Genomic DNA, 27,433 nt, shown 5'->3' with positions numbered 1-27,433 from the left:
AATATCAACGTGTTAATCTCTCTCTCTGCTAACCTGCTGCCCTCTCTCTCTCTCTCTCCCCCCCCCCTCTCTCTCTCTCATTCTCTCTCTCTCTCTCTCTCTCTCCTCTCTCTCTCTCTCTCTCTCTCTCTCTCTCTCTCTCTCTCTCTCTCTCTCTCTCTCTCTCTCTCGCTCTCTCTCTCTCTCTCTCCCTCTCTCTCTCTCTCTCTCTCTCTCTCTCTCTCTCCCCCCCCCCCCTCTCTCTCTCTCATTCTCTGTCTCTCTCTCTCTGTCTCTCTCTCTCTGTCTCTGTCTCTGTCTCTGTCTCTCTCTCTCTCTCTCTCTCTCTCTCTCTCTCTCTCTCTCTCTCTCTCTCTCTCTCTCTCTCTCTCTCTCTCCTCTAGATGTTTGGTATCATGAAGCAGCACTCCTCTACCCTGCTGAATGGAATGAAGAAGCAGGCAGATAAAGACCAGGCCATCGAACTGAAGGAGTGAGTCCTGACCTCTGACCCCTAACCTCTGACTTTTCACCTTACACCTCTGAGTCTTTGATTGTAATACACACACACACAGTGCCTTCAGAAAATATTCACACCCCTTGATTTATTCCACATTTTGTGTTACAGCCTGAATTCAAAATGGATAAAAAATAATAATAATCTCACCCGTCTACACACAATACCCCATTACCTTGGTAATGTAGTATACAGAGTAACGGTTACCTAGGTGATGTAGTATACAGAGTAACGGTTACCTTGGTGATGTAGTATAGAGAGTAACGGTTACCTAGGTGATGTAGTATACAGAGTAACGGATACCTAGGTGATGTAGTATACAGAGTAACGGTTACCTTGGTGATGTAGTATACAGAGTAACGGTTACCTTGGTAATGTAGTATACAGAGTAACGGTTACCTAGGTGATGTAGTATACAGAGTAACGGTTACCTTGGTGATGTAGTAAAGAGAGTAACGGTTACCTTGGTGATGTAGTATAGAGAGTAACGGTTACCTAGGTGATGTAGTATAGAGAGTAACGGTTACCTAGGTGATGTAGTATAGAGAGTAACGGTTACCTAGGTGATGTAGTATAGAGAGTAATGGTTACCTAAGTGATGTAGTATAGAGAGTAACTGTTACCTAGGTGATGTAGTATACAGAGTAACGGTTACCTAGGTGATGTAGTATACAGAGTAACGGTTACCTAGGTGATGTAGTATACAGAGTAACGGTTACCTAGGTGATGTAGTATAGAGAGTAACGTTACCTAGGTAATGTAGTATACAGAGTAACGGTTACCTTGGTGATGTAGTATAGAGAGTAACAGTTACCTTGGTGATGTAGTATAGAGAGTAACGGTTACCTTGGTAATGTTGTATACAGAGTAACGTTACCTTGGTGATGTAGTATACAGAGTAACGGTTACCTTGGTAATGTAGTATACAGAGTAACGGTTACCTTGGTAATGTAGTATAGAGAGTAACGGTTACCTTGGTGATTTAGTATAGAGTAATGTTACCTAGGTGATATAGTATAGAGAGTAACGGTTACCTAGGTGATGTAGTATAGAGAGTAACGGTTACCTAGGTGATGTAGTATAGAGAGTAACGGTTACCTAGGTGATGTAGTATACAGAGTAACGGTTACCTAGGTGATGTAGTATACAGAGTAACGGTTACCTAGGTGATGTAGTATACAGAGTAACGGTTACCTTGGTGATGTAGTATAGAGAGTAACGGTTACCTAGGTGATGTAGTATACAGAGTAACGGTTACCTTGGTGATGTAGTATAGAGAGTAACGGTTACCTTGGTGATGTAGTATACAGAGTAACGGTTACTTAGGTTATGTCGTATAGAGAGTAATGGTTACCTAGGTGATGTAGTATAGAGAGTAACGGTTACCTAGGTGATGAGTATACAGAGTAACGGTTACCTTGGTGATGTAGTATACAGAGTAACGGTTACCTTGGTGATGTAGTATAGAGAGTAATGTTACCTAGGTGATGTAGTATAGAGAGTAACGGTTACCTAGGTGATGTAGTATAGAGAGTAACGTTTACCTAGGTGATGTAGTATAGAGAGTAACGGTTACCTTGGTGATGTAGTATAGAAAGTAACGGTTACCTTGGTGATGTAGTATAGAGAGTAACGCTTACCTAGGTGATGTAGTATAGAGAGTAACGTTACCTAGGTGATGTAGTATAGAGAGTAACGGTTACCTAGGTGATGTAGTATAGAGAGTAACGGTTACCTAGGTGATGTAGTATAGAGAGTAACGGTTACCTAGGTGATGTAGTATAGAGAGTAACGGTTACCTAGGTGATGTAGTATAGAGAGTAACGGTTACCTAGGTGATGTATTATAGAGAGTAACGGTTACCTTGGTGATGTAGTATAGAGAGTAACGGTTACCTAGGTGATGTAGTATAGAGAGTAACGGTTACCTAGGTGATGTAGTATACAGAGTAACGGTTACCTAGGTGATGTAGTATACATAGTAACGGTTACCTAGGTGATGTAGTATAGAGAGTAACGGTTACCTAGGTGATGTAGTATAGAGAGTAACGGTTACCTAGGTGATGTAGTATACAGAGTAACGGTTACCTAGGTGATGTAGTATACATAGTAACGGTTACCTAGGTGATGTAGTATAGAGAGTAATGGTTACCTTGGTAATGTAGTATACAGAGTAACGGTTACCTTGGTGATGTAGTATAGAGAGTAATGGTTACCTAGGTGATGTAGTATAGAGAGTAACGGTTACCTAGGTGATGTAGTATAGAGAGTAACGGTTACCTAGGTAATGTAGTATAGAGAATACAATACCCCATAATGACAAAGTGAAAACATGTTTTTAGGACATATATACAGAAATATCTCATTTACATAAGTATTTACACCCCTGAGTGAATACATGTTAGAATCACATTTGGCAGTGATTACAGCGGTGAGTCTTTCTGGGTAAGTCTCTAAGAGCTTTGTACACCTGGTTTGTTCAATATTCGCACATTATTATTTTTAAAATTCGTTGTTGATCATTGCTAGACAGCCATTTCAAGTCTTGCCGTGGATTTTCAAGCCGATTTAAGTCAATACTGTAACTAGGCCACTCAGGAAACATTCAATGTCGTCTAAGTAAGCAACTCCTGTGTATATTTGGCCTTGTGTTTTAGGTTATTGTCCTGCTGAAAGGTGAATCTGTCTGGTTGAAAGCAGACTGAACCAGGTTTTTGTCTAGGATTTTGCCTGTGCTTAGCTCTATTCGGTTTATTTTTATCCTAAAAAACTCTCTAGTCCTTGCCGATGACAAGCATACCCATAACATGATGCAGCCACCACCATGCTTGAAAATAGGAAGAGTGGTACTCAGTGATGTGTTGCGTTGGATTTGCCCCAAACGTAACACTTTGTATTCAGGGCATAAAGTTAATTTCTTTGCCACATTTTTGGCAGTTTTATTTTAGTGCCTTATTGCAAACAGGATGCATGTTTTGGAATATTTTTTATTCTGTACAGGCTTCCTTCTTTTCTTTTAACTGTTTTAAAGTCACCATTGGCTTCATGGTGAAATTCCTGAGCGGTTTCCTTCCTCTCCGGCAACTGTGTTAGGAAGGACGCCTGTATCTTTGTAGTGACTGGGTGTATTGATACACCATCCAAAGTGTAATTAATAACTTCACCATGCTCAAAGGGATATTCAATGTCTGCTTTGCGAGGCATTAGAAAACCTCCCTGGTCTTTGTGGTTGAATCTGTGTTTGAAATTCACTGCTCGACTGAGGGACCTGACAGATAATTGTATGTGTGGGGTACAGAGATGAGGTAGTCATAAAAATAATCATGCTAAACACTATCATTGCACACAGAGTGACTCCATGCAACTCATTATGTGACTTGTTGAGCACATTTTTACTCCTGACCTTATTTAGACTTTCCAGAACAAAGGGGTTGAAGACTTATTGACTCAAGATATTTCAGCTTTTCATTTTTAATTCCTTTGTAAAAGTTTCTAAAAACATAATTCCACTTTGACACACTTCACTTTGTGTGAAGGCCAGTGACACTAAATCTCTATTTAATCCATTTTAAATTCAGGCTGTAAAACAAGAAAATTTTGAAAAAGTCAAAGGGTGTGAATACTTTCTGAAGGGACTGTATATAATATGACACTTAACAGACGTTTGATGTTTTTGGGGGAAATACCTGTATGGTTGTGGTCATAGTTGTGGTCAGTAGTTGTTTTCAGTAGTTGTGTGGTCAGTATTTGTGGTCAGTAGTTGTGTGGTTGTGGTCAGCAGTTGTGTGGTTGTGGTCAGTAGTTGTGTGGTTGTGGTCAGTAGTTGTGGTCAGTAGTTGTGTGGATGTAGTCAGTAGTTGTGGTCAGTGGTTGTGGTCAGTAGTTGTGTGGATGTGGTCAGTAGTTGTGGTCAGTAGTTGTGGTCAGTAGTTGTGTGGTTGTGGTCAGTAGTTGTGGTCAGTAGTTGTGGTCAGTAGTTGTGTGGATATGGTCAGTAGTTGTGGTCAGTCGTTGTGTAATTGTGGTCAGTAGTTGTGTGGATTTGGTCAGTAGTTGTGGTCAGTAGTTGTGTAATTGTGGTCAGTAGTTGTGTGGTTGTGGTCAGTAGTTGTGTGGATGTGGTCAGTAGTTGTGGTCAGTCGTTGTGTAATTGTGGTTGTGTTGCAGGTTCTTTGGGCCCTACAGTATGGACGTGGTCACCAGCACAGCCTTCAGTGTGGACATTGACTCTCTGAACAACCCTTCAGACCCCTTCGTCTCCAACGTCAAGAAGATGCTCAAGTTTGACCTGTTCAACCCACTGTTCCTTCTAGTCTGTGAGACCACACACACACACACACACACACACACACACACACACACACACACACACACACACACAGAGGCAAAGTTGTACTTTGTAATCATATAAAGTGAAATACCTTTTTATGAAAGGTTTCTCTGTTCCAGTGTTGTTCCCCTTCACGGGTCCTATCTTGGAGAAGATGAAGTTTTCTTTCTTCCCGACTGCGGTGACGGACTTCTTTTACGCCTCGCTGGCTAAGATCAAATCTGGACGCGGCACTGGGAACACAACTGTAAATGTTTTATATTTGTATTTGTATTGTAATATTCTGAATGTATATATTCAACAAAAATATAAACGCAACATGCAAAAATGTCAACGATTTACTGAGTTACAGTTCATATAAGGAAATCAGTCAATTGAAATAAATAAATTAGGCCCTAATCTATGGATTTCACATGACTGGGCAGGGGCGCAGCTATGGGTGGGCCTGGGAGGGCATAGGCCCACCCACTGGGGAGCCAGGCCCAGCCAATGAGAACGAGTTTTTCCCCACAAAAGGGCTTTATTACAGACAGAAATACTCCTCAGTTTCATCAGCTGTCCGGGTGGCTGGTCTCAGACGATCCCGCAGGTGGAGATCCTGGGCTTGTGTGGTTACATGTGGTCTGCGGTTGTAAGGCCAGTTGGACGTACTGTCAATGTCTCTAAAACAACGTTGGATGCGGTTTATGATAGAAAAATTAAAATTCAATTATCTGGCAACATCCCTGGTGGACATTCCTGCAGTCAGCATGCCAATTGCACGCTCCCTCAAAACTTGAGACATCTGTGGCATTGTGAGGTGTGACAAAACTGCAAAACTGCACATTTTAGAGTGGCCTTTTATTGTCCCCAGCACAAGGTGCACCTGTGTAATGATCATGCTGTTTAATCAGTTTATTGATATGCCACACATGTCATGTGGATGGATTATATTGGCAAAGGACAAATGCTCACTAACAGGGATGTAAACAATATTGTCAGCTTTTTGTGAGTATGGAACATTTCTGGGATCTTTTATTTCAGCTCATGAAACATGGGACCAACACTTCACATGTTGCATTTATATCTTTGTTTTGTATATATTATGTTTAGGAAACCTATGTCTGTCACGGTTCAGACAGACGACCAGAGGACCACAATTGCGTCACACCAGAAAGTTTATTAAAACTTAAGGGAAAAGGGAAGTAGGGAGTGAATGAAGGCTCCAGGGGTAACAGGGATCCCGTCCAATGTGCTGGGTCTGTGCCCCCCCCCAGTGGCAGCGATGCGTCCTATGAAGCCGGTGGTGGGTGGTCCAGAAGTCCTGGGGGGGGGAGACACAGACACAACAGGGCGGAATGAAACAAGGCAGCAGTACAGTTCAAGGGAAATCCAAAATACGTAGTAGCAAGGCAGAAGGCTGGTCAGAGTTACCGGGATTGAAGAGTAGTCAGGAGTCGTTATGGCAGAAGCAGGTCTGGATCTCCTGGGGCAGAAGAGTATCCAAAAATCAGGCAGGTCCGGGGTCACAAAACCAGGGTGAGCCAGAAGCGCGAGCAAACAGGTTCCGGGTGTGAGCTTTGCAGACGATCTGACACCGGAGAGCTGAAAGACAGGGCCTTAAATACTGGGAGAGGTAGTGGGTAATGCAGCGCAGCTGGCAGAGTAATTAGAGCAGAGCAGAGCAGGGACAGGTGGAGCTAGTTAGGCTGAGTAGAGAGAGTGGTGAGCAGAGTGGAAGAAAATTAAGGTGGTAACCCGGTGGAGTGAGAGGCTCATGACAGAACCCCCCCCCCCAAGGGACGGCCCCAGAAGTCCCAAGAGCAACACCACGCCGGGCGGGAGGAGGGGAGCCGGAGGAGGGCTAGAACTCCTCCGAACGGTCCGAGTGAACGTCCTCATCCTCGGAGGAAGCCGGAGGGCCGTGGTCGGGAGATGGGACAGGTCCCGAGACAGGATCAGGCACAGGACAGGAAGCCGAGCGGGCAGGACGGTTAGGGACCCCTCTGGGGCGGCCCCTACGGATTGCAGGTTGATCAGGATGCCGTTGGTGGAAAGCGGTGATGAGAGTCCTATCCACAATCCGACTAGCTGGCACCCAGGTCCTTTCCTCAGGTCCATAGCCCTCCCAGTCAATGAGGTACTGGAGACCCCTACCCCTCCGTCTGGACCGAAGCAGGCGGCGGACGGTGTAAACCAGACCACCATCGACGAGCCGTGGAGGAGGAGGACCAGGCGCAGCAGGGACCAGCGGACTCTCATGGATGGGCTTAATCTTAGACACATGGAAAGTGGGGTGCACCCTCAGGGAATTAGGCAGTTGGAGCCGGACAGCAGTTGGGCTAATCACTCTTATGATAGGGAATGGGCCAATGAACCGAGGTGCCAGCTTCTGCGACTCCACCCTGAGTGGCAGGTTCTTCGATGACAACCACACCCTTTGACCAACATGGTAGGTGGGAGCAGGAATTCTCCGACGGTTGGCCCCGGTAGTGTAGCTGGCAACGGATCTGAGGAGTGTGGCTCGGGCTTGTGACCAGGTGCGGCGACATCGACGGGCAAAAGCAAGTGCAGATGGGCAAGTAACCTCCTCTTCCTGGCTGGCAAATAGAGGAGGCTGGTATCCATAAACACATTGGAAAGGGGACATACCGATGGCAGAGCAGGTCAGAGAATTGTGTGCGTACTCCACCCATGTCAATTGCTGCGACCAGGAGTGGGGGTTGCGTGAAGTCATGCATCGCAGTGCCTTCTCGAGCTCCTGATTAGCCCGCTCTGACTGCCCATTGGATTGGGGATGGAATCCGGAAGTCAGACTGACTGTGGCTCCCAGCAGGTGACAGAACTCCTTCCAAAAAGCGGAGGAAAATTGTGGACCACGGTCAGAAACTACATCCTTTGGCAGTCCGTGGATCCGGAAGACGTGTTCCAGGACCACCTGGGCGGTCTCCTTGGCGGTTGGGAGCTTGGGAAGGGGAATGAAGTGTGCCATCTTGCTGAAACGGTCAACTATGGTGAGAATGACGGTCATGCCACTTGAAGGGGGCAGCCCCGTGACAAAGTCAAGGGCGATGTGAGACCAGGGACGTCTGGGCACAGGCAGGGGCTGCAGCAATCCGGCTGGGGGCTGGCAGGACGACTTGTGTTGGTTGCAGATGGGGCAGGCTTGGACGAATTCCCGTACATCCTTTCTCAGAGAGGGCCACCAGAACCTCTGGGCGAGCAGGTTGTAAGTGCGGGTGGAGCCAGGGTGACAAGCTAGGCGGGAGTCATGTCCCCACTGAACGACCTGGGACCTCAGGTCTTCGGGGACAAAAAGGCGGTCAGCTGGGCAAGTGCTGGGACCTGGCTGGTTACGGAGAGCCTCCAGCACCTGTTCCTCAACAGCCCAGGTCAGAGCTGCAACGATGCAGGGACTTGGCAGAATCGACACAGGGTCCTTGGAGGGGGTGTCATCCTTCTGGAATTGACGGGAGAGGGCGTCTGGCTTGGTGTTGCGTGATCCAGGCCGGTATGACAGAGTGAAATTAAACCTGGTGAAGAACAGGGCCCAGCGGGACTGCCTGGAGTTCAACCGTTTGGCCGTGCGGATGTACTCCAAGTTCTTATGATCGGTCCAAACGAGAAATGGAATGGTGGACCCCTCCAGCCAGTGACGCCACTCCTCCAAGGCAAGCTTCACAGCCAGCAGCTCACGGTTCCCTATGTCGTAATTGCACTCAGAGGGGGACAACCGACGTGAGAAAAAGGCACAGGGATGGAGCTTCCTATCCTCCGCAGCCCACTGAGAAATCACAGCACCAACTCCCACATCCGAGGCGTCCACCTCCACAATGAATTGCCGGTCCACATCAGGCATCTGGAGGATGGGAGCGGAGGTGAACCTCACCTTGAGGGTACTGAAGGCTTTGTCGGCTGCTGGGGTCCAGGTGAAGGGTTGCTTGGTGCTGGTTAGAGCAGTGAGAGGGGCAGCAACGGTACTGTAGTTCCGGATAAACTTTCTATAGAAGTTAGCAAACCCCAGAAACTGCTGCAGCTTCTTTCTGTTCTCCGGAACTGGCCATGAAGTGACTGCTGATACTTTGGCAGGATCCATTTGGATACTTCCCTCTGCCACTATGTACCCCAGGAAGGCCACTGTCTTGACGTGAAACTCACATTTCTCTGCCTTGGCGTAGAGGGAATTCTCCAGAAGACGATGAAGGACTTGCTGGACATGGCGGGTGTGTTCAGACAGGTTTCTGGAGTAGATTAAGATGTCATCCAGGTAAACGAAGACAAACTTGTTTAACATGTCCCGCAGTACATCATTCACTAGAGCCTGGAACACAGCAGGAGCATTGGTGAGGCCAAAAGGCATAACCAGATACTCGTAGTGGCCTGTTGGTGTATTGAATGCGGTTTTCCATTCATCTCCCTCCCGGATCCGCACTAGGTGGTAAGCGTTTCTGAGATCCAACTTGGTAAAAACAGTGGCTCCCTGGAGCAACTCAAAAGCAGAGGTGAGCAGAGGCAGAGGGTAACGGTTTTTCACTGTGATGTCGTTGAGTCCCCTGTAGTCGATGCAGGGGCGAAGAGATCCGTCCTTCTTCCCCACAAAGAAGAAGCCAGCACCAGCAGGAGATGAAGATGAACGGATTAATCCTGCGGACAGAGAGCCATTGATGTAGTCCTCCATGGACTTTCTTTCAGGAGCAGACAACGAATAAAGACGACCCTTTGGAGGGGCTGTTCCAGGGAGGAGGTCGATGGCACAGTCGTACGGTCGGTGAGGGGGCAGAGATGTGGCTCTTGCTTTGTTAAACACCTCTCTGAGACCATGGTAGCATTCTGGGACATTGGAGAGGTCAGGAGCGGAGTTAGTAGGTACTGGCCGAGGGGGTAGTGCGGCAGCAAGCAGGCAGGTTCGGTGGCAGTCCTCTCCCCACTCCCTGATCACCCCGGTCATCCAGTCGAGCTGAGGGTTGTGCCGGCGGAGCCATGGGTAACCCAGGATGAGGGGTTGGCCTGGAGAGGGGAGCAGGTGAAACTGGATAGTTTCTTGATGGTTTCCGGACAGACCCATCGAGACCGGGGCCGTGACATGAGTGACCGATCCGAGTAAGTGTCCGTCCAGTGCCCGGGCAGGAATAGGAGGTGTCAAACGGAGGTTCTCCAGTCCCAGTTGGCGTGCCAGCTTGATGTCCATTATGTTGGCTTCGGCGCCAGAATCCACCAGAGCAGCCAGGGTGTGAGTTGAGTCAGAGAGGCGGAGGTGAACTTGCAGCAGGGGTTTGCGGTCGGAGGACTGGATGGTCATTGAACTCAACCGGACTCCCCCTATGCCCGGTGAGCTTCGGCCCTTTAAAGGGCAGGTTACCACACGATGTCCATCACCTCCACAATAGAGGCAGAGGTTTGAGGTGAAGCGGCGCTGGCGCTCTGCAGGAGTGAGAGAGGCTCGCCCAATCTCCATAGGCTCAGACTGATCAAGCTGACCTGGGTGAGTGGCAGTAGATGACAGGAGCCCAGTCGGATCTCTCCGAATGCCGGTAGTAGGTGGACCTTGGCGCCCCCTCTCACGACGACGGGTCTGTATCCTTCTGTCGATCCTGACAGTCAGTGCGATGGCTTCATCAAGAGTGGAAGGCAGTTCATGGGAGACCAACTCGTCCTTGATATAGTCAGCCAAACTATGGAAGAACGCGTCCACCAACGATGGTGTGTTCCAAGAACTTCGTCTAGCCAGGGTTCGGAAGTCGATGGAATGGTCTGCGACTGTACGTCTGCCTTGTCGAATACTGAACAGTTCACGAGACGCCTCTGCGGTTGGTGAATCCAGGTCAAACACCTTCAGCATCTCCTCAGCAAACAGGTCGAAGGTTGCACATGCGGGGGTTTGACGTTCGAACTCTGCTGTTCCCCAGAGTCGAGCTCGGCCCGTCAGGTGAGTGATGGCATACCCAACTTTAGCCCCCTCCGTGGCGAAGGTCCTTGGCTGCAAGGAGAACTGAAGTCGGCAGCTAGTCAGGAATGGCCGGACCTGGGTTGAATCGCCGTTGAACCGCTCGGGGTTTCCAATCTTGGGTTCCGGAGCAGCGGCTGCAATGACCGGGGCAGGTAACTCGGGGGCAGGGCTGGTGGGCAGACTGGCTGGGGTAAGGTTGGTGAGGAGTTGAATGATCATGGCGAGTTGTTGTTGCTGCTGCTGGAACTGCTGCTCATGCTCATCGGTTTCCATGTCGGGGAAAGTGTGCGCTGAGTCCATAATGGTCAGATCGTACTGTCACGGTTCAGACAGACGACCAGAGGACCACAATTGCGTCACACCAGAAAGTTTATTAAAACTTAAGGGAAAAGGGAAGTAGGGAGTGAATGAAGGCTCCAGGGGTAACAGGGATCCCGTCCAATGTGCTGGGTCTGTGCCCCCCCCAGTGGCAGCGATGCGTCCTATGAAGCCGGTGGTGGGTGGTCCAGAAGTCCTGGGGGGGGGAGACACAGACACAACAGGGCGGAATGAAACAAGGCAGCAGTACAGTTCAAGGGAAATCCAAAATACGTAGTAGCAAGGCAGAAGGCTGGTCAGAGTTACCGGGATTGAAGAGTAGTCAGGAGTCGTTATGGCAGAAGCAGGTCTGGATCTCCTGGGGCAGAAGAGTATCCAAAAATCAGGCAGGTCCGGGGTCACAAAACCAGGGTGAGCCAGAAGCGCGAGCAAACAGGTTCCGGGTGTGAGCTTTGCAGACGATCTGACACCGGAGAGCTGAAAGACAGGGCCTTAAATACTGGGAGAGGTAGTGGGTAATGCAGCGCAGCTGGCAGAGTAATTAGAGCAGAGCAGAGCAGGGACAGGTGGAGCTAGTTAGGCTGAGTAGAGAGAGTGGTGAGCAGAGTGGAAGAAAATTAAGGTGGTAACCCGGTGGAGTGAGAGGCTCATGACAATGTCACTATTAGTAATGGGCACCAATAAGTCCATATCGATAGCAGTTGCATTATATTTTATTTGGTATACTTATTATATCGCAATGTAAAAACGCTATTATTGGGACCCAAATATCTACATTCAGGACCAGGGGGAGAGTTGACAACATAGTGCACTACTTTCTCTAAGGACCAGGGGGAGAGTCGACAACATAGTGCACTACTTTCTCTAAGGACCAGGGGGAGAGTTGACAACATAGTGCACTACTTTCTCTAAGGACCAGGGGGAGAGTTGACAACATAGTGCACTACTTTCTCTAAGGACCAGGGGGAGAGTTGACAACATAGTGCACTACTTTCTCTGATGTTAGAAAATGATGGAGACCCCTGCAGTAGAATCTGTTTGTGTTTGTTGTGATTGGACCAGATCCAGTAGAATCTGTGTGTGTTGGCTGTGATTGGACCAGATCCAGTAGAATCTGGTTGTGTTGGTTGTGATTGGACCAGATCCAGTAGAATCTGGTTGTGTTGGTTGTGATTGGACCAGCTCCAGTAGAATCTGTTTGTGTTGGTTGTGATTGGACCAGCTCCAGTAGAATCTGTTTGTGTTGGCTGTGATTGGACCAGATCCAGTAGAATCTGTTTGTGTTGGCTGTGATTGGACCAGATCCAGTAGAATCTGTTTGTGTTGGTTGTGATTGGGCCAGATCCAGTAGAATCTGTTTGTGTTGGTTGTGATTGGACCAGATCCAGTAGAATATGTTTGTGTTGATTGTGATTGGATGGATTTTACATCATTTCTTTCTGCTTCCAGAGTCGGGTGGATTTCTTACAGCTGATGATCGACTCTCAGAAAGGCAGCGACACAAAGACAGGAGAGGAACAGACTAAAGGTACCTGCCAAACACACACCTGTTAACTACTGCTACAAACACACACCTGTTAACTACTGTTACAAACACACACCTGTTAACTACTGTTACAAACACACACCTGGAAACTACTGTTACAAACACACACCTGTTAACTACTGTTACAAACACACACCTGGAAACTACTGTTACAAACACACACCTGGAAACTACTGCTACAAACACACACCTGGAAACTACTGTTACAAACACACACCTGTAAACTACTGTTACAAACACACACCTGTTAACTACTGTTACAAACACACACCTGGAAACTACTGTTACAAACACACACCTGTTAACTACTGTTACAAACACACACCTGTTAACTACTGTTACAAACACACACCTGTTAACTACTGTTACAAACACACACCTGTAAACTACTGTTACAAACACACACCTGTTAACTACTGTTACAAACACACACCTGTAAACTACTGTTACAAACACACACCTGTTAACTACTGTTACAAACACACACCTGTTAACTACTGTTACAAACACACACCTGTTAACTACTGTTACAAACACACACCTGTTAACTACTGTTACAAACACACACCTGTTAACTACTGTTACAAACACACACCTGGAAACTACTTTACAAACACACACCTGTAAACTACTGTTACAAACACACACCTGGAAACTACTGCTACAAACACACACCTGTTAACTACTGCTACAAACACACACCTGTAAACTACTGTTACAAACACACACCTGGAAACTACTGTTACAAACACACACCTGGAAACTACTGTTACAAACACACACCTGTTAACTACTGCTACAAACACACACCTGTTAACTACTGTTACAAACACACACCTGTTAACTACTGTTACAAACACACACCTGGAAACTACTGTTACAAACACACACCTGTTAACTACTGTTACAAACACACACCTGTTAACTACTGTTACAAACACACACCTGGAAACTACTTTACAAACACACACCTGTAAACTACTGTTACAAACACACACCTGTTAACTACTGTTACAAACACACACCTGTTAACTACTGTTACAAACACACACCTGTTAACTACTGTTACAAACACACACCTGGAAACTACTGTTACAAACACACACCTGTTAACTACTGTTACAAACACACACCTGTTAACTACTGTTACAAACACACACCTGTTAACTACTGTTACAAACACATACCTGTTAACTACTGTTACAAACACACCTGTAAACTACTGTTACAAACACACACCTGGAAACTACTGTTACAAACACACACCTGTAAACTACTGCTACAAACACACACCTGGAAACTACTGCTACAAACACACACCTAGAAACTACTGCTACAAACACACACCTGTTAACTACTGCTACAAACACACACCTGTAAACTACTGTTACAAACACACACCTGTAAACTACTGTTACAAACACACACCTGGAAACTACTGTTACAAACACACACCTGTAAACTACTGTTACAAACACACACCTGTTAACTACTGTTACAAACACACACCTGTTAACTACTGTTACAAAAACACACCTGTCAACTACTGTTACAAACACACACCTGTAAACTACTGTTACAAACACACACCTGTTAACTACTGCTACAAACACACACCTGTTAACTACTGTTACAAACACACACCTGTTAACTACTGTTACCAACACACACCTGTAAACTACTGTTACAAACACACAGCTGTAAACTACTGCTAGAAACACACACCTGTAAACTACTGTTACAAACACACACCTGTAAACTACTGTTACAAACACACACCTGTAAACTACTGTTACAAACACACAGCTGTAAACTACTGCTAGAAACACATACCTGTTAACTACTGCTACAAACACACACCTGTTAACTACTGTTACAAACACATACCTGTTAACTACTGTTACAAACACACCTGTAAACTACTGTTACAAACACACACCTGGAAACTACTGTTACAAACACACACCTGTAAACTACTGCTACAAACACACACCTGGAAACTACTGCTACAAACACACACCTGGAAACTACTGCTACAAACACACACCTGTTAACTACTGCTACAAACACACACCTGTAAACTACTGTTACAAACACACACCTGTAAACTACTGTTACAAACACACACCTGGAAACTACTGTTACAAACACACACCTGTAAACTACTGTTACAAACACACACCTGTTAACTACTGCTACAAACACACACCTGTAAACTACTGTTACAAACACACACCTGTAAACTACTGTTACAAACACACACCTGTATACTACTGTTACAAACACACACCTGTAAACTACTTTTACAAACACACACCTGTAAACTACTGTTACAAACACACCTGTAAATTACTTTTACAAACACACACCTGTAAACTACTGTTACAAACACACACCTGTAAACTACTGTTACAAACACACACCTGTAAACTACTGTTACAAACACACACCTGTATACTACTGTTACAAACACACACCTGTAAACTACTGTTACAAACACACACCTGTATACTACTGTTACAAACACACACCTGTAAACTACTGCTACAAACACACACCTGTAAACTACTGCTACAAACACACACACCTGTTAACTACTGTTACAAACACACACCTGTAAACTACTGCTAGAAACACACACCTGTAAACTACTGTTACAAACACACACCTGTTAACTACTGTTACAAACACACACCTGGAAACTACTGTTACAAACACACACCTGTAAACAATTCTCTCTCTCTCTCTCTCTCTCTCTCTCTCTCTCTCTCTCTCTCTCTCTCTCTCTCTCTCTCTCTCTCTCTCTCTCTCTCTCCCCCCCCCCCCCCCCCCCCCCACAGGACTGACTGATCATGAGATCTTGTCTCAGGCCATGATCTTTATCTTTGCCGGCTACGAGACCAGCAGCAGTACTCTGAGTTTCCTGGCCTATAACCTGGCTACCAACCCACATGTCATGACCAAACTGCAGGAGGAGATAGATACTGTGTTCCCCAACAAGGTAACCCCCACACCATGACCAAACTGCAGGAGGAGTTAGATACTGTGTTCCCCAACAAGGTAACCCCCACACCATGACCAAACTGCAGGAGGAATTAGATACTGTGTTCCCCATCAAAGTAACCCCCACACCATGACCAAACTGCAGGAGGAGATAGATACTGTGTTCCCCAACAAGGTAACCCCCACACCATGACCAAACTGCAGGAGGAGATAGATACTGTGTTCCCCAACAAGGTAACCCCCACACCATGACCAAACTGCAGGAGGAGATAGATACTGTGTTCCCCAACAAGGTAACCCCCACACCATGACCAAACTGCAGGAGGAGATAGATACTGTGTTCCCCAATAAGGTAACCCCCACACCATGACCAAACTGCAGGAGGAGATAGATACTGTGTTCCCCAACAAGGTAACCCCCACACCATGACCAAACTGCAGGAGGAGATAGATACTGTGTTCCCCAACAAGGTAACCCCCACACCATGACCAAACTGCAGGAGGAGATAGATACTGTGTTCCCCAATAAGGTAACCCCCATACCATGACCAAACTGCAGGAGGAGTTAGATACTGTGTTCCCCAACAAGGTAACCCCCACACCATGACCAAACTGCAGGAGGAATTAGATACTGTGTTCCCCATCAAAGTAACCCCCACAACATGACCAAACTGCAGGAGGAGATAGATACTGTGTTCCCCAACAAGGTAACCCCCACACCATGACCAAACTGCAGGAGGAGATAGATACTGTGTTCCCCAACAAGGTAACCCCCACACCATGACCAAACTGCAGGAGGAGATAGATACTGTGTTCCCCATCAAAGTAACCCCCACACCATGACCAAACTGCAGGAGGAATTAGATACTGTGTTCTCCAACAAGGAAACCCCCACACCATGACCAAACTGCAGGAGGAGATAGATACTGTGTTCCCCAACAAGGTAACCCCCACACCATGACCAAACTGCAGGAGGAGATAGATACTGTGTTCCCCATCAAAGTAACCCCGATGTCAGATGTGGTGAGGTACTGATGTAAACTACCGGTCAAAAGTTTTAGAACACCTACTCATTCAAGGGTTTTTCTTTATTTTTACTATTTTCTACATTGTAGAATAATAGTGAAGACATCAAAACTATGAATTAACACATATGGAATCTTGTAGTAACCAAGAAAGTGTTAAACAAATCCAAATATATTTTATATTTGAGATTCTTCAAATAGCCACCCTTTGCCTTGATGACAGCTTTGCACACTTGGCATTCTCTCAACCAGCTTCATGAGGTAGTAACCTGGAATGCATTTCAATTAACAGGTGTGCCTTCTTAAAAGTTCATTTGTGGAATTTCTTTCCTTCTTAAGCCAATCAGTTGTGTTGTGACAAGATAGAGGGGTATACAGAAGATAGCCCTATTTGGTAAAAGACCAAGTCCCTATTATGGCAAGAACAGCTCAAATAAGCAAAAAGAAACTACAGTCCATCATTACTTTAAGACATGAAGGTCAGTCAATAAGGAACATTTCAAGAACTTTGAAAAGTTTCTTCAAGTGCAGTCGCAAAAACCATCAAGCGCTATTTGAAATTCTTCAAATAGCCACCCTTTGCCTTTATGGCAGCTTTGCACACTCTTGGCATTCTCTCAACCAGCGTCACCTGGAATGCTTTTCCAACAGTCTTGAAGGAGTTCCCACATATGCTGAGCACTTGTTGGCTGCTTTTCCTTCACTCTGCGGTATGACTAATCCCAAACCATCTCAATTTGGTTGTGGTCCGGGGATTGTGGAGGCCAGGTCATCTGATGCAGCACTCCATCACTCTCCTTCTTGGTCAAATAGCCCTTACACAGCCTGGAGGTGTGTTGGGTCATTGTCCTGTTGAAAAACAAATGATAGTCCCACCAAGCCCAAAACAGATGGGATGGCGTATCGCTGCAGAATGCTGCGGTAGCCATGCTGGTTATGTGTTCCTTGAATTCTAAATAAATCACAGACAGTGTCACCAGCAAAGCACCATCACACCTCCTCCTCCATGCTTTATGGTGGGAAATACACATCGCGTCTCACAAAGAGACACCGTTTGGATCCAAAAATCTCAAATTTGGACTCGAGACCAAAGGACAAATTTACACCGGTCTAATGTCCATTGCTCGTGTTTCTTGGCCCAAGCAAGTCTCTTCTTCTTATTGGTGTCCTTTAGTAGTGGTTTCTTTGCAGCAATTCGACCATGAAGGCCTGATTTACACAGTCTCCTCTGAACAGTTGATGTTGAGATGTGTCTGTTACTTGAAATCTGTGAAGCATTTATTTAGGTTGCAATTTCTGAGGCTAGTAACTCTAATGAACTTATCCTCTGCAGCAGAGGTAACTCTGGGTCTTCCATTCCTGTGGCGGTCCTCATGAGAGCCAGTTTCATCATAGCGCTTGATGGGTTTCTGCAACTGCACTTGAAGAAACTTTCAAAGTTCTTGAAATGTTCCGTATTGACTGACCTTCATGTCTTAAAGTAATGATGGACTGTAGTTTCTTTTTGCTTATTTGAGCTGTTCTTGCCATAATAGGGACTTGGTCTTTTACCAAATAGGGCTATCTTCTGTATACCCCCCTATCTTGTCACAACACAACTGATTGGCTTAAGAAGGAAAGAAATTCCACAAATTAACTTTTAAGAAGGCACACCTGTTAATTGAAATGCATTCCAGGTGACTACCACATGAAGATGGTTGAGAGAATGCCAAGACTGTGCAGTGCTGTCATCAAGACAAAGGGTGGCTATTTGAAGAATCTCAAATATAAAATATATTTGGATTTGTTTAACACTTTTTTGGTTACTACATGATTCCATATGTGTTATTTCATAGTTTTGATGTCTTCACTATTACTCTACAATGTAGAAAATAGTAAAAATAAAGAAACACCCTTGAATGAGTAGGTGTTCTAAAACTTTTGACCGGTACTGTATGTGTAACCCCGGTGCCAGATGTGTTGAGGTACTGACGTGTGTGTAACCCCGGTGCCAGATGTGGTGAGGTACTGACGTGTGTGTAACCCCGGTGCCAGATGTGTTGAGGTACTGACGTGTGTGTAACCCCGGTGCCAGATGTGTTGAGGTACTGACGTGTGTGTAACCCCGGTGCCAGATGTGTTGAGGTACTGACGTGTGTGTAACCCCGGTGCCAGATGTGGTGAGGTACTGATGTATGTGTAACCCCGGTTCAGGCTCCTATCCAGTACGAAGCTCTGATGCAGATGGACTATCTGGACAGTGTGTTGAACGAGTCTCTGAGACTGTATCCCATCGCCGCCCGACTGGAGAGGGTCGCCAAGAAGACGGTGGAGATCAACGGCATCGTCATCCCCAAAGACTGCGTTATCCTGGTTCCCACGTGGACCCTCCATCGTGACCCAGAGATCTGGTCCGACCCTGAGGAGTTCAAACCAGAGAGGTACTGGACCGCACTGTAACCACAGCACAACCACAGCACAACCACAATACAACCACAGCACTACCACAATTCAACAATAACACAACCACAGCACAACCACAATTCAACCATATCACAACCACAGCACAACCACAACACAAGCACTACTTTACCACAACACAAGGATAAACACACTGCTGCAATGGAACCACAACTACAGTGCATCATTATACTGCAGTGCAATGTGTTGTGTCTGAACCACAACCACAAATCAACTACAATACAATGTGTAATGTGACTGAACCACAACCACAAATCAACTACAATACAATGTGTAATGTGACTGAATCACAACCACAAATCAACTACAATACAATGTGTAATGTGATTGAACCACAACCACAAATCAACTACAATACAATGTGTAATGTGACTGAACCACAACCACAAATCAACTACAATGTAATGTTTCTGAACCACAACCACAAATCAACCACAATACAATGTGTAATGTGACTGAACCACAACCACAAATCAACTACAATACAATGTGTAATGTGACTGAACCACAACCACAAATCAACTACAATACAATGTGTAATGTGACTGAACCACAACCACAAATCAACTACAATGTAATGTGACTGAACCACAACCACAAATCAACTACAATACAATGTGTAATGTGACTGAACCACAACCACAAATCAACTACAATGTAATGTGACAGAACCACAACCACATATCAACCACAATACAATGTGTAATGTGTCTGAACCACAACCACAAATCAACTACAATACAATGTGTAATGTGTCTGAACCACAACCACAAATCAACTACAATACAATGTGACTGAACCACAACCACAAATCAACTACAATACAATGTGTAATGTGACTGAACCACAACCACAAATCAACTACAATGTAATGTGACTGAACCACAACCACAAATCAACTACAATGTAATGTGACTGAACCACAACCACAAATCAACTACAATCCAATGTGTAATGTGTCTGAACCACAACCACATATCAACTACAATACAATGTGTAATGTGTTTGAACCACAACCACAAATCAACTCCAATCCAATGTGTAATGTGACTGAACCACAACCCCAAATCAACTCCAATCCAATGTGTAATGTGTCTGAACCACAACCACAAATCAACTACAATACAGTGTGTAATGTGTCTGAACCCCAACCCCAAATCAACTCCAATCCAATGTGTAATGTGTCTGCCCTCTCCCTGTCCAGGTTCAGTAAGGAGAACAAGGAGTCTATTGACCCGTACACGTACATGCCGTTCGGGGCGGGGCCCAGGAACTGTATCGGGATGCGTTTCGCCCTGATCATGATCAAACTGGCCATGGTCGAGATCCTCCAGAGTTTCACATTCTCCGTCTGCGACGAGACCGAGGTGAGACGCTCACCTGAGCAGACGGAATATGACATCATCAAATATCAGTATCATTCATAGAGTTGGATAGAGGCTGCACTTACCGCAGCACTTGTTTTAACATGGAGCTGATTTAACTTGGTTAACTTGGTAGCGGCAGATAGCTTAGTGGTTAAGAGCGTTGTGCCAGTAACCGAAAGGTCGCTGGTTCTAATTTCCGAGCCGACTAGGTGAAAAATCTGTTGATGTGCCCTTGAGCAAGGCACTTAACGTAATTGCTCATGTAAGTCACTCTGGATAAGAGCGTCTGCTAAATGACTAAAATGTAAAAATGTTACCATCTGTTTTAACATAGACCTGTTTTAGCATGGTCACCACCTGTTTTAACATGGACCTGTTTTAGCATGGTCACCACCTGTTTTAACATGGTCACCACCTGTTTTAACATGTTCACCACCTATTTTAGCATGGTCACCTCTTGTTTTAACATGGTCACCACCTATTTTAACATGGTCACCACCAGTTTTAGCATGGTCATGACCTGTTTAACACGGTCACCACCTGTTTTAACATGGACCTGTTTTAACAGGGACCTGTTTTAACATGGACACCACCTGTTTTAACATGGCCACCACCTGTTTTAACATGGACCTGCTTTAACATGGTCACCACCTGTTTTAACATGGTCACCGCCTGTTTTAACATGGTCACCACCTGTTTTAACATGGTCACCACCTGTTTTAACATGGACCTGTTTTTTATACATAATAATAATAATAATATGCCATTTAGCAGACGCTTTTATCCAAAGCGACTTACAGTCATGCGTGCATACATTTTGGTGTATGGGTGGTCCCGGGGATCAAACCCACTACCTTGGCGTTACAAGCGCCGTGCTCTACCAGCTGAGCTACAGAGGACCACATGGTCACCACCTGTTTTAACATGGACCTGTTTTAACATGGACCTGTTTTAACATGGTCACCACCTGTTTTAACATGGTCACCACCTGTTTTAACATGGACCTGTTTTAGCATGGTCACCACCTGTTTTAACATGGTCACCACCTGTTTTAACATGGTCACCATCTGTTTTAACATGGACCTGTTTTAGCATGGTCACCACCTGTTTTAACATGTTCACCACCTGTTTTAGCATGGTCACCTCTTGTTTTAACATGGTCACCACCTATTTTAACATGATCACCACCAGTTTTAGCATGGCCATGACCTGTTTAACACGGTCACCAACTGTTTTAACATGGACCTGTTTTAACAGGGACCTGTTTTAACATGGACACCACCTGTTTTAACATGGCCACCACCTGTTTTAACATGGACCTGTTTTAACATGGTCACCACCTGTTTTAACATGGTCACCGCCTGTTTTAACATGGTCACCACCTGTTTTAACATGGTCACCACCTGTTTTAACATGGTCACCACCTGTTTTAACATGGACCTGTTTTTTATACATAATAATAATAATAATAATAATAATATCCCATTTAGCAGACGCTTTTATCCAAAGCGACTTACAGTCATGCGTGCATACATTTTTGTGTATGGGTGGTCCCGGGGATCGAACCCACTACCTTGGCGTTACAAGTGCCGTGCTCTACCAGCTGAGCTACAGAGGACCACATGGTCACCACCTGTTTTAACATGGACCTGTTTTAACATGGACCTGTTTTAACATGGTCACCACCTGTTTTAACATGGTCACCACCTGTTTTAACATGGACCTGTTTTAGCATGGTCACCACCTGTTTTAACATGGACCTGTTTTAACATGGTCACCACCTGTTTTAACATGGACCTGTTATAACATGGTCACCACCTGTTTTAACATGGTCACCACCTGTTTTAACATGGTCACCACCTGTTTTAGCATGGTCACCACCTGTTTTAACATGGACCTGTTTTAACATGGTCAGCGCATGTTTTAACATGGTCACTACCTGTTTTAACATGGTCACCACCTGTTTTAGCATGGTCACCACCTGTTTTAACATGGACCTGTTTTAACATGGTCACCACCTGTTTTAACATGGTCACCACCTGTTTTAGCATGGTCACCACCTGTTTTAACATGACCACCACCTGTTATAACATGGTCAGCGCCTGTTTTAACATGGTCAGCGCCATCGTTGCAAATAAGGAAGAATCTCAATTGTATTTCCTTGATTCCTTATGTTCTCTATCCCCGCCTCCTCCTCAAAACCCATTGGATGAGAAGGAATGCGAGGAATCAAGGAAATGCAATTGAGATTCTCCCTAGTCCTCGATTCAACTCTATGTTGACACTTCACTTATAAAGACACTGGGGGGCGCTCTAGATCTGTGGTTAGGTTACTGTTAGGACTGGGTCAGGGGAATCTGGTCCTAGATCAGTGGTTAGGTTAGTATCTAATGGTTCAGGTTAGTACTGGGTCAGGGGAATCTGGTCCTAGATCAGTGGTTATGTTAGTATCTAATGGTTCAGGTTAGTACTGGGGGCTCTGGGATCTAGGCTGGGGAGGGTTATGTAACAGGAGTTATCAGATGAGATTCTACCTGACCTGACAGGACGTCCAAAGATCAACACAACACACACAGCGCACACGCCCACACACACACACACACACACACACACACAAAGCATTGTCCAACCAGTGAGTTGGAGATCATGGACACATAATTATAAGATAATATAAATAACAATAATATATATCCCTTTAGCAGGATGCTTTTATCCAAAGTGACATATAGTCATGCATACATTTTAGGTATGGGTGGTCCCCGTTAACCGGCCATTCCCTCCCCTACCCTGGACGACGCTGGGCCAATTGTGCACCGCCACCATGGGTGTCCTGGTCGCGTCCGGCTACGACAGAGCCTGGATTCTAACCAGGATCTCTAGTGTCACAGCTAGCACTGCAATGCAGTGCCTTAGACCACTGCGCCACTCGGGAGACACAATCATGTTTTGTCATGTCATGTTATTCTCTATAGTTCCTGTTGGAGATGGACAACCAGGGTTCTGTTCTGTTCTGTTATTCTCTATAGATCCTGTTGGAGATGGACAACCAGGGTTCTGTTCTGTTCTGTTATTCTCTATAGATCCCATTGGAGATGGACAACCAGGGTTATGTTCTGTTCTGTTCTGTTATTCTCTATAGATCCTGTTAGAGATGGACAACCAGGTTCTGTTCTGTTCTGTTATTCTCTATAGATACTGTTGGAGATGGACAACCAGGGTTATGTTCTGTTCTGTTCTGTTATTCTCTATAGACCCTGTTGGAGATGGACAACCAGGGTTATGTTATATTCTGTTCTGTTATTCTCTATAGATCCTGTTGGAGATGGACAACCAGGGTTATGTTCTGTTCTGTTATTCTCTATAGATCCTGTTGGAGATGGACAACCAGGGTTCTGTTCTGTTCTGTTATTCTCTATAGATCCTATTGGAGATGGACAACCAGGGTTATGTTCTGTTCTGTTCTGTTATTCTCTATATATCCTGTTGGAAATGGACAACCAGGGTTATGTTCTGTTCTGTTCTGTTATTCTCTATAGATCCTGTTGGAGATGGACAACCAGGGTTATGTTCTGTTCTGTTCTGTTATTCTCTATAGATCCTGTTGGAGATGGACAACCAAGGTTATGTTCTGTTCTGTTCTGTTATTCTCTATAGATCCTGTTGGAGATGGACAACCAGGGTTATGTTCTGTTCTGTTATTCTCTATAGATCCTGTTGGAGATGGACAACCAGGGTTATGTTCTGTTCTGGTATTCTCTATAGATCCTGTTGGAGATGGACAACCAGGGTTATGTTCTGTTCTGTTCTGTTATTCTCTATATATCCTGTTGGAGATGGACAACCAGGGTTCTGTTCTGTTCTGTTATTCTCTATAGATCCTGTTGGAGATGGACAACCAGGGTTATGTTCTGTTCTGTTATTCTCTATATATCCTGTTGGAGATGGACAGCCAGGGTTATGTTCTGTTCTGTTCTGTTATTCTCTATAGATCCTGTTGGAGATGGACAACCAGGTTCTGTTCTGTTCTGTTATTCTCTATAGATCCTGTTGGAGATGGACAACCAGGGTTATGTTCTGTTCTGTTCTGGTATTCTCTATAGATCCTGTTGGAGATGGACAACCAGGGTTCTGTTCTGTTCTGTTATTCTCTATAGATCCTGTTGGAGATGGACAACAAGGGTTCTGTTCTGTTCTGTTATTCTCTATAGATCCTGTTGGAGATGGACAACCAGGGTTATGTTCTGTTCTGTTATTCTCTATATATCCTGTTGGAGATGGACAGCCAGGGTTATGTTCTGTTCTGTTCTGTTATTCTCTATAGATCCTGTTGGAGATGGACAACCAGGGTTCTGTTCTGTTCTGTTATTCTCTATAGATCCTGTTGGAGATGGACAACCAGGGTTATGTTCTGTTCTGTTCTGGTATTCTCTATAGATCCTGTTGGAGATGGACAACCAGGGTTCTGTTCTGTTCTGTTATTCTCTATAGATCCTGTTGGAGATGGACAACCAGGGTTCTGTTCTGTTCTGTTATTCTCTATAGATCCTGTTGGAGATGGACAACCAGGGTTATGTTCTGTTCTGTTATTCTCTATATATCCTGTTGGAGATGGACAGCCAGGGTTATGTTCTGTTCTGTTCTGTTATTCTCTATAGATCCTGTTGGAGATGGACAACCAGGTTCTGTTCTGTTCTGTTATTCTCTATAGATCCTGTTGGAGATGGACAACCAGGGTTATGTTCTGTTCTGTTCTGGTATTCTCTATAGATCCTGTTGGAGATGGACAACCAGGGTTCTGTTCTGTTCTGTTATTCTCTATAGATCCTGTTGGAGATGGACAACAAGGGTTCTGTTCTGTTCTGTTATTCTCTATAGATCCTGTTGGAGATGGACAACCAGGGTTATGTTCTGTTCTGTTATTCTCTATATATCCTGTTGGAGATGGACAGCCAGGGTTATGTTCTGTTCTGTTCTGTTATTCTCTATAGATCCTGTTGGAGATGGACAACCAGGGTTCTGTTCTGTTCTGTTATTCTCTATAGATCCTGTTGGAGATGGACAACCAGGGTTATGTTCTGTTCTGTTCTGGTATTCTCTATAGATCCTGTTGGAGATGGACAACCAGGGTTCTGTTCTGTTCTGTTATTCTCTATAGATCCTGTTGGAGATGGACAACCAGGGTTCTGTTCTGTTCTGTTATTCTCTATAGATCCTGTTGGAGATGGACAACCAGGGTTATGTTCTGTTCTGTTATTCTCTATATATCCTGTTGGAGATGGACAACCAGGGTTATGTTCTGTTCTGTTCTGTTATTCTCTATAGATCCTGTTGGAGATGGACAACCAGGGTTATGTTCTGTTCTGTTATTCTCTATAGATCCTGTTGGAGATGGACAGCCAGGGTTATGTTCTGTTCTGTTCTGTTATTCTCTATATATCCTGTTGGAGATGGACAGCCAGGGTTATGTTCTGTTCTGTTCTGTTATTCTCTATAGATCTCGTTGGAGATGGACAACCATTTTTTTACATTTTACATTTTAGTCATTTAGCAGACGCTCTTATCCAGAGCGACTTACAGGAGCAATTAGGGTTAAGTGCCTTGCTCAAGGGCACATTAACGTCATTTAGCAGACGCTCTTAGCCAGAGCGACTCACAAATTGGTGCGTTCACCCTATAGCCAGTGGGATAACCACTTTAACAACCAGGGTTATGTTCTGTTCTGTTCTGTTATTCTCTATAGATCCTGTTGGAGATGGACAACCAGGGTTATAGTCTGTTCTGTTTTTCTCTATAGATCCCGTTGGAGATGGATATCCAGGGTCTGCTGATGCCCAAACGACCAATCAAACTGAGGCTGGAGCCCCGTAGCAACACCCCTAGCAACACCCCCTCCACCTCTCTGAAGAGTCCAAACACATGACCAAATGCAGGAGTACCCTACCCAACCCTACCCTACCATCTATCTATCGATCTAACATATGAGTCTATCTATCTATCTAACATATGAGTATATATATCACTCCATCTATCTATCTGCAGTTGAAGTTGGAAGTTTACATACACCTTAGCCAAATACATTTAAACTCAGTTTTTCACAATTCCTGACATTTAATCCTAGTAACAAATGCCCTGTCTTAGGTCAGTTAGGATCACCACATTATTTTAAGAATGTGAAATGTCAGATTGTTATTTTTATTTAACTAGACAAGTCAGTTAAGAACAAATTCTTACTTACAATGACGGCCTACACCGGCCAAAGCCGGACGAAGCTGGGCCAATTGTGCGCCGCCCTATGGGACTCCCAATCACGGCCGGTTGTGATACAGCCTGGAATCGAACCAGGGGGTCTGTAGTGACACGTCAAGCACTGAGATGCAGTGCCTTAGACCGCTGCACCACTCGGGAGAATGATTTATTTAAGCTTTTATTTATTTCATCACATTCCCAGTGACACAGAAGTTTACATACACTCAATTAGTATTTGGTAGCATTGCCTTTAAATTGTTTAACTTGGGTCAAACGTTTCAGGTAGCCTTCCACAAGCTTCCCACAATAAGTTGGGTTTTGGCCCATTCCTCCTGACAGAGCAGGTGTAACTGAGTCAGGTTTGTAGGCCTCCTTGCTCGCAAACACTTTTTCAGTTCTGCCCACACATTTTCAATAGGCTTGAGGTCAGGGCTTTGTGATGGCCACTCCAATTCCTTGACTTTGTTGTCCTTAAGCCATTTTGCCACAACTTTGGAAGTATGCTTGGGGTCAATGTCCATTTGGAAGACCCATTTGCGACGAAGCTTTAACTTCCTGGCTGATGTCTTGAGATGTTGCTTCAATATATCCACATACTTTTCCTTCCTCATGATACCATCTATTTTGTGAAGTGCACAACTATCTATATATCTATCTATCTATCTATCTATCCATCTATCTATCTATCTATCTATCTATCTATCTATCTATCTATCTA

General features: G+C 45.0%; 1 protein-coding gene across 1 annotated transcript; it reads left to right on the top strand.

The window, feature by feature from the left end:
• The first annotated feature begins 329 nt into the window (after positions 1-329).
• Positions 330-27,433, top strand: LOC311116291 (cytochrome P450 3A27-like). The gene is made up of 8 exons (XM_084191394.1): positions 330-472; positions 4,663-4,811; positions 4,945-5,072; positions 12,519-12,597; positions 15,456-15,616; positions 18,836-19,062; positions 20,307-20,469; positions 26,264-27,433. Exons 1-8 carry the CDS (start codon positions 384-386, stop codon positions 26,387-26,389), a joined length of 1,122 nt encoding a protein of 373 aa, XP_084047520.1. The 5' UTR covers positions 330-383; the 3' UTR covers positions 26,390-27,433.

Source organism: Coregonus lavaretus (assembly GCF_964263955.1).
Source record: "Coregonus lavaretus genome assembly, contig: HAP1_SCAFFOLD_7179, whole genome shotgun sequence".
NCBI lineage: Eukaryota > Metazoa > Chordata > Actinopteri > Salmoniformes > Salmonidae > Coregonus > Coregonus lavaretus.
Note: the sequence above shows the minus strand (reverse complement) of the source record. Positions and strands in the feature narration are given on the sequence as shown.